The sequence below is a fragment of the Scardinius erythrophthalmus genome (assembly GCF_964197995.2).
Source record: "Scardinius erythrophthalmus genome assembly, chromosome: 15".
Taxonomy (NCBI): Eukaryota; Metazoa; Chordata; class Actinopteri; order Cypriniformes; family Leuciscidae; genus Scardinius; species Scardinius erythrophthalmus.
Window position 1 is genome coordinate 41,492,067 of NC_138235.1, and position 14,379 is coordinate 41,506,445.

The 14,379-nt window shown below is 40.1% G+C and overlaps 2 protein-coding genes across 2 annotated transcripts in view; one reads left to right on the forward strand and one right to left on the reverse strand.

Moving 5' to 3' along the window:
- Positions 1–4,030, reverse strand: part of plod3 (procollagen-lysine, 2-oxoglutarate 5-dioxygenase 3) — a 36,123-nt gene extending 32,093 nt beyond the window's left edge. The window contains exons 1-2 of the mRNA XM_081386410.1: positions 3,849–4,030; positions 3,118–3,209 (exon numbers count right to left, since the gene is read on the reverse strand). Of these exons, the coding sequence (XP_081242536.1) occupies positions 3,118–3,209; positions 3,849–3,930 (174 nt within the window). The 5' untranslated portion in view covers positions 3,931–4,030. The remainder of the gene's footprint in view (positions 1–3,117; positions 3,210–3,848) is intronic.
- A 145-nt stretch (positions 4,031–4,175) lies between these two features.
- The window catches only part of asgr1a (asialoglycoprotein receptor 1a), a 19,414-nt gene continuing 9,210 nt past the window's right edge, over positions 4,176–14,379 (forward strand). The window contains exons 1-7 of the mRNA XM_081386419.1: positions 4,176–4,791; positions 8,400–8,522; positions 9,415–9,537; positions 10,575–10,679; positions 11,704–11,775; positions 11,906–11,980; positions 12,188–12,339. Of these exons, the coding sequence (XP_081242545.1) occupies positions 8,417–8,522; positions 9,415–9,537; positions 10,575–10,679; positions 11,704–11,775; positions 11,906–11,980; positions 12,188–12,339 (633 nt within the window). The 5' untranslated portion in view covers positions 4,176–4,791; positions 8,400–8,416. The remainder of the gene's footprint in view (positions 4,792–8,399; positions 8,523–9,414; positions 9,538–10,574; positions 10,680–11,703; positions 11,776–11,905; positions 11,981–12,187; positions 12,340–14,379) is intronic.

Genomic DNA, 14,379 nt, shown 5'->3' on the forward strand with positions numbered 1-14,379 from the left:
AAAACATTTGCGAATAAAGCAGCGTTTCCATCTCATGTGTTCAAGAGAGCAAAAGCGTCACTTCCTGGGAAATTGGTGCAAAATATCAGTAATTAAACTGTAAGTTTCTGCAATCTTACTCTTCTGTGTGTCTCAGAGCGTCAGACGAAACACAGTAAACGCTTTCGTGTTCTCTAGCGTTCGGACGCTGGTGTTCGGGAACACACTCGTGTGTGTGAGACGCTTCTGGAGGGAATTAGAGCAAATCATCCTGATCACACACTTCGACTCCGGCGTTTCAGAAACACCAAACCAACATTTGAGATGCTGCGACGCCATTGGTCCGCTGGTTACTCCAGTTATCCAATCACAGCCTCCGCTGAGGAACATCGAGGGATTTATTCGTAAAATGTGTTTCAATCGTAGTTTATGCACGTCTTCTTATCGGATTAAAAATGCGTCGTTTGAATGCTTTTTTAATGCACATTTTTAAAATGTATGCATATCTTATTTCCATTCAGCGCTTTTTTAATGCAACATCTAGGGATGCACCGATCCACATTTTTTCACTTCTGATCCGATCCCGATACCCGAATTTGGATACCGGCCGATACCGATACTATTCCGATACCAGAGCTTTGTTTGCTTTAATATTTTTGTCATCATTATTGTTTATTTTATATGATGCTGAAATAAACTTCTCTCAACAGGCAAGTATGATATATACGTACGTATGCATGTACACTGCTCAAAAAAATAAAGGGAACACTTAAACAACACAATGTAACTCCAAGTCAATCACACTTCTGTGAAATCAAACTGTCCACTTAGGAAGCAACACTGATTGACAATCAATTTCACATGCTGTTGTGCAAATGGAATAGACAACAGGTGGAAATTATAGGCAATTAGCAAGACACCCCCAATAAAGGAGTGGTTCTGCAGGTGGTGACCACAGACCACTTCTCAGTTCCTATGCTTCCTGGCTGATGGTTTGGTCACTTTTGAATGCTGGCGGTGCTTTCACTCTAGTGGTAGCATGAGACGGAGTCTACAACCCACACAAGTGGCTCAGGTAGTGCAGCTCATCCAGGATGGCACATCAATGCGAGCTGTGGCTAGAAGGTTTGCTGTGTCTGTCAGCGTAGTGTCCAGAGCATGGAGGCGCTACCAGGAGACAGGCCAGTTCATCAGGAGACGTGGAGGAGGCCGTAGGAGGGCAACCACCCAGCAGCAGGACCGCTACCTCCGCCTTTGTGCAAGGAGGAGCAGGAGGAGCCCTGCAAAATGACCTCCAGCAGGCCACAAATGTGCATGTGTCTGCTCAAACGGTCAGAAACAGACTCCATGAGGCTCCCCACCTGTGGACGTTGGGCCCTCATACCACCCTCATGGAGTCTGTTTCTGACCGTTTGAGAAGACACATGCACATTTGTGGCCTGCTGGAGGTCATTTTGCAGGGCTCTGGCAGTGCTCCTCCTGCTCCTCCTTGCACAAAGGCGGAGGTAGCGGTCCTGCTGCTGGGTTGTTGCCCTCCTACGGCCTCCTCCAAGTCTCCTGATGTACTGGCCTGTCTCCTGGTAGCGCCTCCATGCTCTGGACACTACACTGACAGACACAGCAAACCTTCTTGCCACAGCTCGCATTGATGTGCCATCCTGGATGAGCTGCACTACCTGAGCCACTTGTGTGGGTTGTAGACTCCGTCTCATGCTACCACTAGAGTGAAAGCACCGCCAGCATTCAAAAGTGACCAAAACATCAGCCAGGAAGCATAGGAACTGAGAAGTGGTCTGTGGTCACCACCTGCAGAACCACTCCTTTATCGGGGGTGTCTTGCTAATTGCCTATAATTTCCACCTGTTGTCTATTCCATTTGCACAACAGCATGTGAAATTGATTGTCAATCAGTGTTGCTTCCTAAGTGGACAGTTTGATTTCACAGAAGTGTGATTGACTTGGAGTTACATTGTGTTGTTTAAGTGTTCCCTTTATTTTTTTGAGCAGTGTATGTCCCAAAAGGCAAGGTCAGAAAAGGAAGTAAAAAAACAGGAAATCCTGTTAACACGAAAAATCCCATTCTGAGAACAAATATGCAACTGTAAGAGTTTCAAATTGATTGTCATGTCAATATTTATTACATTCCCAAAATGTCAAATACTTGAGTCTTGAAATATAAGAAAAGTGCAAGTTTAAACATCTTACACACACACTATCTGAAGGGTGATCCTCGCTCCAATGCGGTAACTCTCTCGATGAATGCTCGATCAACATCAGCATCTTGCAAACAGACAAGCGGATTTCACCTCAGACGCGCGAATGGATTCAAAATATTCAAGCGTCCAACTAGACGCGGTAGACGCGAATTTGATGCGCTATTCGTGTTTGGTGTGAACGCACAGTAATGTAGTGCTTTTTTAAATGTTTGATTGCGTTCGTTGTGTTGTACGACACGAGGGAGCTTTAAAGAGATCTGAATTACGGCTTTGCAAACATTGCATTTAGCTATCTTGCTCTGCGGTGTTTCCAGTGTGAAGTATTTGTTGGCTAGCCGCAAACTGTGGAATGGATTTCCTGAGCGGGGGCGTATCATAACTCTGTGTCTCATTGAGCTGCGCCTCTGTTCAGGAAATCCATTCCGTAGTTTGCAGCCAGCTAGCAGACTCGCCGGCGGGAATCACTTTTGGAGTCATTTCAGCAGACAACGTTAAAGCGCAGACATAACTCATGGATATCGGATATCTCCGCAAGTTGGATCGGGAAAATCCAATACGTGAATTACGCAGGTATCGGTCCCGATACCGATACTGGATCGGATCGGCCCCATCCCTAGCAACATCCCAGAATGTGCATATAAATGGGTGGAAACAGATTGATAATAATCATAAATGTTTCTTGAGCATCAAATCATCATATTAGAGTGATTTCTGAAGGATCATGTGATGTGACACTGAAGACTGGAGTATCACAGGAATAAATTACACTTTACTATATATTCACATAGAAAACAGATGATTTACAATGGAGTGATATTCACTAATTTACTGTATTTTGATCAAATAAATGCAGAGCAGAAGAGACTCTTTCAAAAATATTTAAAAAATCATAGTTATGTCAGGCTTTCGAGCGCTAGTATACCTGAACAGTGTAGTTGAACTGTCGGATGGTCCGCATGAACCTCAGGTAGCCATCGGTCGCTTCTGTGGCTGCTGTGATCACCAACACCTCACCTGAACACACACACACACACACACACACACTGTTATTATACTGTAATACATCACTGAGTTATTCACTGAGTCCTGGAGATTTTATTCCCTGATTTCCCGAGTGAGTCAGACAAAGATAACCAAGTCAAAAACACTAAAACATCTTCAGAATATAGTTCATTGGTGCAACTGTTGATCATTAATGATGTGAAGACCATGAGAAACTCAAACCAGTTTCTCCTGTAGAAGCTTCTGGATCTGTGTCTGTTTCTCGTGGTCCTGTGGATCCAGAAGCTTCTGAAGGACCGTTTCCATAACCTATGTATTTTCAATACATTTACGTTCTGTTTTATGAATGTTTTGAGTCACCCTTAACAAATTTACCATGGTAAACACAGTTTCCACCAACACACCACAGTTACTGAATAGTAGTAAATATGAAATATGGGAAATGATTCAAACAGTGTGAGAAGCTTTTTGTCATTTTGAGTCACTTTTTTTTGTGATGACAGCAAACAATAGTTAACATAACGACATTTTGTTATATACGATCTGGTTTCGGTCTGTTTACGCTGAGATTGTGTTTCGGATCGGCGGTTACATTCAGATTAAAATCTGACTGTACATTTAAATGTAAGAAAATTATTTAACGGTTCTTACTGGGTTTCCCGGAGCGCGGCTCGGTTCGGCAGAGCTGAACGGAGCCCAGAAACAGGATCAGGATCACGCGCACCGCAGTCATCGCGCTCGGGTTCGGTTCCGTTTTCACGCCGATTCGGTGCAGAACTCTCCCGAAATTCGCGGACGAGGGGCAGGAATTTCACCGTCAACATGAAGAATCCGCCTTGTTTCCGCTCGGACAGCCAATGACCGCGGAGCAGAAGATGACGGACAGACAAGCAGCCAATAGGAAGTTAGAACGCGATGGCGTTCAACCAATCAGAGTCAGACAAATGGAACGCGATTCTCCTAACAAAAAAAATCAACCCCTTCGGCTACTGAAAGAGAGATTGAGGGAGGAGTGCCACGTTTTAGGAATTCTAAAAATATAGAATTTGTAGTGGTTTTAAGGTGTTTCTAAAAATATTTGTAAATCCTATATATATATTCACACCAATAGTGTTTACATTTATGTGATAACTTCTCTCTTTATCTGTTGTTTATTTAGTTTATTTATCAGGTAATATATTTAAAGATACTACACATTTGATAAAAAGTTTGGACACATTCACTTATTCTTTATTATGACTATTTTCCAAAATTTAGAAGAAAATATTAAATTCATGAAAACTATGAAATTGCAGAAAAGTTAGGTTAGTTAACCCAACATTTGTTGACATTACTCACTGAGCTTTTGGTGGCACTGCCATAAATAGCCAATTTGTTGTTGCTTACCAATAAACACCGTGAAACCTTGTAAAAAGAGATTTTTACAACCAACCTCCATATATATTTATTTAAATCTTGAGTTGATCTGAGGTCAGCTGGACAAATACTGTGATTGGAGCTCCTGTTTGTACTCCACATACACAAAGTAAATATTCATCCTGCTCAAAGTACACTCTCACACTCACACATCAGGATCTCATTTCTAATGCAAGAGGTAAGAGGAAAATTAACATCTATTTTCAAGTGAACTCCTTGAGCGTCTCATGAATTATTAATAATGTTTCAGTGTCCTGGATGACTGACCATCTAATCTTTTACTAACAGATTTATTTAGTGAAACTATTCATGATCTAGAGACTAACTTAGAATGAGAAACACTGATTTCATATCACAGCGGTGAAATCAATCTGGGGCATATAGTGAAAATCGTGTGTTTTTATGACGGTTTGTTGAAGTATTTCAGAACTTATTAACTCATTTAGAGCCATTTAATATTAATTCTGGCTGTTTGGGGTTCTAGAGTTACTTTGCGGCTTTTTGGATGTTGATAAAGTTCTTGATGTTTCATCATATGTTTAATATCAGATCAATGTTTAGGTTTCTCGGTAGAAAGCTATGACCTGAACTAGAGAATCAAACATTATAAGGGTGCTTTATGATTTCAATCTGTAAAATTCCCCCAAAATCGTCTAACTGGGACTTTTAGAGTTCTCAAACCGGTTCCACGGAGGGCCTAGTGTATGCAGGTTTTTGGTCTTTCCCTTCAATTAGTGCCCAATTAAGACCTAGACTACCAGGTGAGGGGAGATCTTAACCAATTATTGACCTACTCAATCAGTTTGGTTCAAGGTAAAAGAGAAAACCTGCATACACTAGGCCCTCCGTGGAACCGGTTTGAGACAACTAAATCATTTTTAATATGTTAGTATTAGAGTGATTAAATGCTATATTTCCAAATTTCCTTTTATTTCCTCTGTGTTGAAGAAGTATTTTGACAGAGTTTATGTGCGTATTGTATTTTTGTGTAAATTGGTGTTTTTGTGTTTCTTAACTGTCTATTTTTCTTCTGATCTACTTGTTCTGCTCTACAAAGCCCAGTGGTACTGTATAATTAATAACTGAAAAACGTTATATGTGTGGAAAACAAACTATTCATAAACTGATGTCCATTCACAAACACACGAGACCGAAAACATGCGTCATCTTTTGCTGCGAATCAAAGTTCAAGTTTGCAGAATTCTGCCCTGTGAATTTGCGTAGAGCAAAACATTTGACCAACAGAGGATCTGAGTCTGAGCCGAATGACCTCTTGATGAATTCAAAGAACACAAACTTCAAAGCTTACGGGAAAGTGGCTTAGATTAATGTGTCTCACATTCTGAATATACTGATAGTTGTCATTAATTAAAAATAAAACATATCATTCAAAATATACAACAATAAATAGTTATTTATATTTGGCTGATACAGAGGGTAATCAAACTGAACAGAAACAGGTGTGATTCAGTTCAGTTCAATTCTATTCAATTCAGTTCAATAACAGTGTCGATGTTGCAAAGTTCAATTATGAAACAAATTCAATTCAGTTCAATAACAGTGTTGATGTTAATGAAGTTAATACATTATGAAACTCATTTAATTGAGTTAAATTTGATTCAATTTTGTTCGATAACATTATCAATGTTGCAAACTTCAATAAAGAAACAAATTCAGTTTCAGTTATAGGCAGCTCTAAAAGGACAAATCAGTAATATTACTGAATATGAATAGTTTTAACTGTTGCAGTGCCCAAAAGTGTGACTGGTCAGAGGGACTGAAAACTCAAGAGCTACCAAAGTAACTTAAAACATAGTAAAATATAAACATATTAATAGCAGGTAACATACAGAATAAAGCTCCGCCTCCTTCTGACGTCAGCCTCTTGATGATTGGCTTACAAAGCACATGTGATCCATGTGATCTTTTTCTAGTTTCTATAAGAGATTCTTTTCCTGCGTCTCAATGTCCACACTATCCATCCTAATGCTAATGTAAGGGATCCACTGGAGGCCAGTTTTAGAGAACCCAAGTGCAGTTATTTAACCAAAACCAGATTAAACATCAAACAAAGGCACGGCAAGAAACAAGACCGTGGACGTGAACATGAACATAGACTCACAAGAACAGCAGACTACAGGAAAAAATACTTGACAAAGACACATGGCAAACATGAGGGCTTAAATACACAGACTAATGACAAGACAAGGGACACCTGTGAACAATGATCAGACAATTAACCAATGACAAGACACATGGCAGGATCACATGACTTTGAACAGGGATCACATGACAGACATGAAACATGACAAAGACATGAAATGTGACCAAGACCAGACCAAATCGTGACACCTAAACAGTGTGTGAGATTAAAATAAGTGTGTCCCAAAGCATCGCATGTTGAAAAGAGTGTGTCAGAAGTCCTCGCATGATCTACTATTTCCAGTCGATTATCGAAGTGTGGATCCATGCTCACTATAACAGCTAATATTACCCACAACCCACTGCGCTTTGCAGGAGGAACTACAAACACGAAACACAAAAACTACAAAACATGGCGGATATGCGCGGCCGATGGTGAGAGGTTTAGATGAAGGTTTGGGTGACTAATCAAAGTTTAACCTGATCGAAAAATATTGATTTAATGCCAGCCATGTTATATTTCATCTGTAATAACACTGTGGACTTTTATAAAGATCCGTTTGGCCATTAACTTTTAAATGCATCATTCTGCATTAATACGAGGAGAGTCTCCGCATGACAGACCCACAAAGTGCTTCTGCATCTCTCTCTGATACAGTAGGAAATGAAATGTGGAGGACTTTATCTTTGACTAGATGATTGACAGGCCAGTTTGAGTGACAGGATGTGTGTAACTAATGACAGAGAGCAACCGTTAAAGACATGTATGACGGGATGGTTTCTCCCAAAGCTTGTCTACTCTTCTACACACTCAAAAGTATGCACTTTTTCTTCACAAAAAGGGCCCTATCTCGCACCCAGTGCAATTGACTTTGTACACGACGCATGTATCATTTCTATTTTGCACCGGACGCACAGCGGACTCTTCCCTCCACAGACGCACGTCGGTAAATTAGGGAATGAACTTGCGCTCCCGGGGGGAAAAGAGGAGGCGTGTTCCAGCGCAAACGTTCCCTGGTGCTATTTTGCAGTTTCAGAAAACAATTCCTCCACAGTCCAGGAGAAACCTCGTCTAAAGTCAGCGGCGCGTTGCGTATGTTATTCAGAGGCTATTTTAAGGGCGCATGCTTGGCCATAATGTAGTGAGCACAACACACACACACTTTGATTCTTTCATCTGCCGTTATAATAGCAATCCGCCATGGAACAAGTGCGTCTGCTCTTAAAGGGAATGTGAGATGACGCTCTGATTGGTTTATTTCACGTTACGCCCAAACCACACCTATGAGTAATGAAGCTCTTCAGACCAACCCATTTTAGATTTGCGTCTGGCGCAAGAGTCATTTATCCCGCCGGGAAAATAGCAACAGCGCCAAGACCCGCCCACAAAGTTACTTGCGTTTCGCGTTTGATACTTGCGTTTCAGATCGTTTAAATAGGGCCCAAAGAGTACATAGTTTTATGGCGTAGTAAAAGCAGGCGAATTGAGACGCAGCATTTGACTAGTGCTCAAAAGTCAAGAGGTCTGACGATTGGCTGGAGAGATTCACCTGTGATTGGTCAAACAGGCTCTTCTGTGAATGGCTGAGGAACTTTCTATAGAATTTTAAATGAATGAAGAACTAATGTTGTGTGTTTTTGCAGGTCAAGACTCACTCATCATGAGGGTCGTTACATCAGACAGCGGCTCTGTCTCTGTGGCAAACCAGTATACAGACGAGCAGGAGAACCCAGACACCAGTGACGACACCGAGTTCTGGAGGAAAGGTGTGAGACCACATCAAAACATGAAAAACACACAAATAAACATGTTTTAATTCAAATATAAAAGGTTTCTGTGAGTTTTAGGGGAAAGAAAATTTAATTTACAATACTTTACAATAAGGTTTCATTAGTTAACTACATTAGTTAACATGAACTAGCAATGAAAAACACTTGGTAATCTTAGTTAATGTGAATGTTAAAATCACAATTTGTATCTGTTAATATTATTTAATGGATCTGAACTCACATGAACTAAAGAACAGTTGTATTTAATAATGAATGTTAACAAAGATTGATAAACAAATGTATTTCTCATTGTTAGTTAATGCATCAACTAATGGGACCTTCTTGTAAAGTGTTAGAGTCAATGAATACGTCAACAAACGTGTGTGTGTGTCTTTCTCAAACATTCCTCTATTTGACTGGCTGTAGTTTATACAGCTGCTCAACCTCTTCTGACCTTTAACCTCAACTTTTGACAATCACAGCATACACACACACAGTTCGAAAAATAACTCGAATTATAATTATCGAAATAATAATTAGTACAAGAAACCATTTTTGAGCACACTAATCTTTCCCTATATATATATAGAGAGAGAGAGAGAGAGTGAGAGAGAGTTGCCTCATTTCGTGTGCGGTTCTATGAACAGCTTTCTGGGCGCACGCATCAAATGTTTATGCCATAGACTGTAAAAAAATTGTTTATGCGCAGAAAACGTAATGAGATTACTCTATCGCCTTCCTGTAATAATGTAGGGACTAGGGAACCACCCGCTATACATAAACATGTATCAGTAAGTAATTGTGTGTGAAAAGGATCCATAAGTAGAATAACCTGTGTGTGTGTGTGTGTGTGTGTGTGTGTGTGTGTGTGTGTGTGTGTGTGTGTTAGACTCGTCTGTGCCCAGGTTTGTAGCAGCGCCCTCTATGGGCCGCTGGCGGTGGCGTGTGTTCGCTGCCATCAGTGTCACGGCTCTGATGCTGCTGTTGCTGATCGTCACAGTGTCTGTGAGCCGTGAGTAAAACACACTCAAACATATTGTGATACTATACTGACAACATGTTATTTTTCTTAATAATTCCTTAATAATCAGCTTATCGTCAATGTTTTAAAGGGGTGGTTGATTATGATTTGACTTTTCTAACTTTAGTTAGTGTGTAATGTTGCTGTTTGATCATAAACAACATCTGCAAAGTTACAACGCTCAAAGTTCAGAGCAAAGGGAGATATTTGCTTTTACAGAAATCGCTTTTTAAGGACTACAACAAACGGCTGGTAGAGACTACACCACATTCCTCCTGGGTTAGTGACATCACCAACCCTAAAATTTACATAAACCCCGCCCCCTGAACACAGTCCATGTTGAAAAGAGGAAGAGTTGTTGTAACTGGAGCATCCGTCTTTTCACATGCAATAGACAGTCACTCTGTGTGCATCTCACAACAGTTCCTATACAAGCCATTTATAGATTATCATGACAGAATATGCTAATTGAAGATAGTTAACTCCACATCAGCAACATAAATTCATCAACTAACCATTCAGAGACGTCCTGTTGCATTCTACATGTTGTCACTTCTTCTTGAGTCTCTCCATCTTTGTCTGACTCCGTTTAAACATAAAAGGCAGAAGAGTTTCTGTCAATTTAGTGCGTGTCTTCCTGAGGTAATCGGAGCTGCTAACACACGAGCTCTTGAAGCTCCGCCCCCTGTGCCGGGAGCAGCAGCTCATTTGCATTTAAAGGGACAGACACAAAACGGTGTGTTTTTGCTCACCCTCAAAAAGTGACAACTTTAACATGCTATATAAAAATATCTGTGGGGTATTTTGAGCTGAAACTTCACACACACACACACTCTGGGGACATCAGAGACTTATTTGACATGTAGTGAAAAGGGCATTATACCACCCCTTTAAGGCCAAAACGTGAGAAGAATGTGGAGCATATCCTATAAGTTTTAACACCATGTGTATATTTTACAGAGAACTAGCAAACTAGAGTTATAAATAAAAATGAATGATGTTTCATTTTTTCACATGCGTTTTGTTAGACGTGAAGTTTGATCGGAAGTTCTCGACTACCGAGACAGACGTGAAGAATCTGACGGAAAGGCTCCTGAGCATCATTACCAAAACAAACATTCTGGAGGAATACGGTAATGTTAATCTTCATAATCTTTTATCAAAATAAAAAAAACTTTATCCACCCACACTCTCAGCTAACAAGAAAATGTTCTAATTAAGTTATGAAAACGTTATTTTTGAATTTCTCTAACCATTCAAAACTTTTTTTTTTAAAGGGTTAGTTCACCCAAAAATAAAATTTTCTGTCATTAATTACTCTCCCTCATGCCGTCCCAAACCCGTTAGACCTTCGTTCATCTTCGGAACACAAATTGTAAGATATTTTTGCAAGATATGAGATATAGACGCCACATGCAGCAATGACATTGACACTTTCAAGGCCCAGAAAGGTAGTAAAGACATCGTTAAAATAGTCCATGTGACTCCAGTGGCTCAACATTAATGTTATGAAGCGACCAGAATACTTTTTGTGTGGAAACCCCCAAAATAACTACTTTATTCAACAATCTGCTTCCACGCTGTTCTCCTACACTGTTGCCGAAGCACTTCCTGGTTCTACGTCAGAACGCCGGCTCACTATTGGCCGACGCTGGTCACATGAGCACCACGAGTCACGACACATGCGTGTGATGCAGACGCTGGAGCCGGCCAATAATGAGCTAATCATTTTTGGGTGAACTAACCCTTTAATATGTAAAAAAAGTTTTTCTGGGTTATGTGAACGTTAACGAAAATTTTATTTTACGGGAACAACGTTCCATGAAAATGATGGAACAAGTAGACTTTTATCACTTTTTTTTAAACTGGCAAAAATTTGACATGGAAACTTTTACTCCCCTGCAAATTTTAAAAATATATATATAAAAAAATGATTAATTATTACCCCCCCCCACAACTTTCATCATCTATCACTCTTATCAACTATTCATTCTTATAGAGACACTTTCACCATACAAAGTTCATCATGGAGAAAATCAATAATGGTGTTTAATGCATGTGAGCACATTCACCTCCACTAGTTTAACACTCGGTCTAATGCGTGTGTGTGTGTGTGTGTGTGTGTGTGTGTGTGTGTGTGTGTGTGTGTGTGTTCAGGGCATACAATGCATTTGGACATCAGCAATCTGGAGTTCGACCGCGACACGATGCAAAGAACGATCAGTGATAGTACGTACCACACACAGACACATACACACAGACAAAACACTTGAAATTAAATGAAATCCACTGCAGATCTTCACAGGTGTGTGTGTGTGTGTGTGTGTGTGTGTGTGTGTGTGTGTGTGTGTGTGTGTAGTGTCTGATTCAGCACAGGCTCTTCTTGACAAGGTTTCGGAGCTGAAATGCTACATAGAGAAGTTCATAAACAACAGTAAGTGATGCTAGTGTTTGTGCTGCTGTATGTTGATTTCACACAGTCTCTGATCTGACGTGTGTGTGTGTGTGTATGTGTGTGTGTGTGTGTGTGTGTGTGTGTGTGTGTGTGTGTGTGTGTGTGTGTGTGTGTGTGTGTGTGTGTGTGTGTGTGGTGTGTGTGTGTGTGTGTGTGTGTGTGTGTGTGTGGTGTGTGTGTGTGTAGGCACGCAAGAGCTGTGCTGTCCTACCGGATGGATTCTCTTCTCCACACACTGTTATTTCTTCTCTCAAGACGGGATGCCGTGGGACGCGGCCAGAGACGAGTGTGAGAAGAAGAGAGCAAAGTTACTCATCCTAAACAGCAAACAGGAGAAGGTCAGAGCGGATCAGTACTGTACAACTACACACATCAGACACACAACTGAACTTATACAACTACACACATCAGACACACAACTGAACTAATACAACTACACACATCAGACACACAACTGAACTAATACAACTACACACATCAGACACACAACTGAACTAATACAACTACACACATCAGACACACAACTGAACTAATACAACTACACACATCAGACACACAACTGAACTAATACAACTACACACATCAGACACACAACTGAACTTATACAACTACACACATCAGACACACAACTGAACTAATACAACTACACACATCAGACACACAACTGAACTAATACAACTACACACATCAGACACACAACTGACCTAATACAACTACACACATCAGACACACAACTGAACTAATACAACTACACACATCAGACACACAACTGAACTTATACAACTACACACATCAGACACACAACTGAACTAATACAACTACACACATCAGACACACAACTGAACTAATACAACTACACACATCAGACACACAACTGAACTAATACAACTACACAACCACACAACCAACATCAGACACACAACTGAACTAATACAACTACACAACCAACATCAGACACACAACTGAACTAATACAACTACACAATCAAAATCAGACACACAACTGAACTAATACAACTACACACATCAGACACACAACTGAACTAATACAACTACACACATCAGACACACAACTGAACTAATACAACTACACAACCAACATCAGACACACAACTGAACCTAATACAACTACACAATCAACATCAGACACACAACTGAACTAATACAACTACACAACCAACATCAGACACACAACTGAACTAATACAACTACACAATCAACATCAGACACACAACTGAACTTATACAACTACACAACCAACATCAGACACACAACTGAACTAATACAACTACAAATCAACATCAGACACACAACTGAACTATACAACTACACAACCAACATCAGACACACAACTGAACTAATACAACTACACACATCAGACACACAACTGAACTAATACAACTACACAACATCAGACACACAACTGAACTAATACAACTACACAACCAACATCAGACACACAACTGAACTAATACAACTACAATCAACATCAGACACACAACTGAACTTATACAACTACCCAACATCAGACACACAACTGAACTAATACAACTACACAAATCAACATCAGACACACAACTGAACTTATACAACTACACAACCAACATCAGACACACAACTGAACTTATACAACTACACACATCAGACACACAACTGAACTAATACAACTACACAACATCAGACACACAACTGAACTAATACAACTACACAACCAACATCAGACACACAACTGAACTAATACAACTACACAACCAACATCAGACACACAACTGAACTTATACAACTACACACATCAGACACACAACTGAACTAATACAACTACACAACCAACATCAGACACACAACTGAACTAATACAACTACACAACCAACATCAGACACACAACTGAACTAATACAACTACACAACCAACATCAGACACACAACTGAACTAATACAACTACACAACCAACATCAGACACACAACTGAACTAATACAACTACACAATCAAAATCAGACACACAACTGAACTAATACAACTACACAACTCAACATCAGACACACAACTGAACTAATACAACTACACAACCAACATCAGACACACAACTGAACTAATACAACTACACAATCAACATCAGACACACAACTGAACTTATACAACTACACAACCAACATCAGACACACAACTGAACTATACAACTACACACATCAGACACACAACTGACTAATACAACTACACAACCAACATCAGACACACAACTGAACTAATACAACTACACAACCAACATCAGACACACAACTGAACTAATACAACTACACAACCAACATCAGACACACAACTGAACTAATACAACTACACAACCAACATCAGACACACAACTGAACTAATACAACTACACA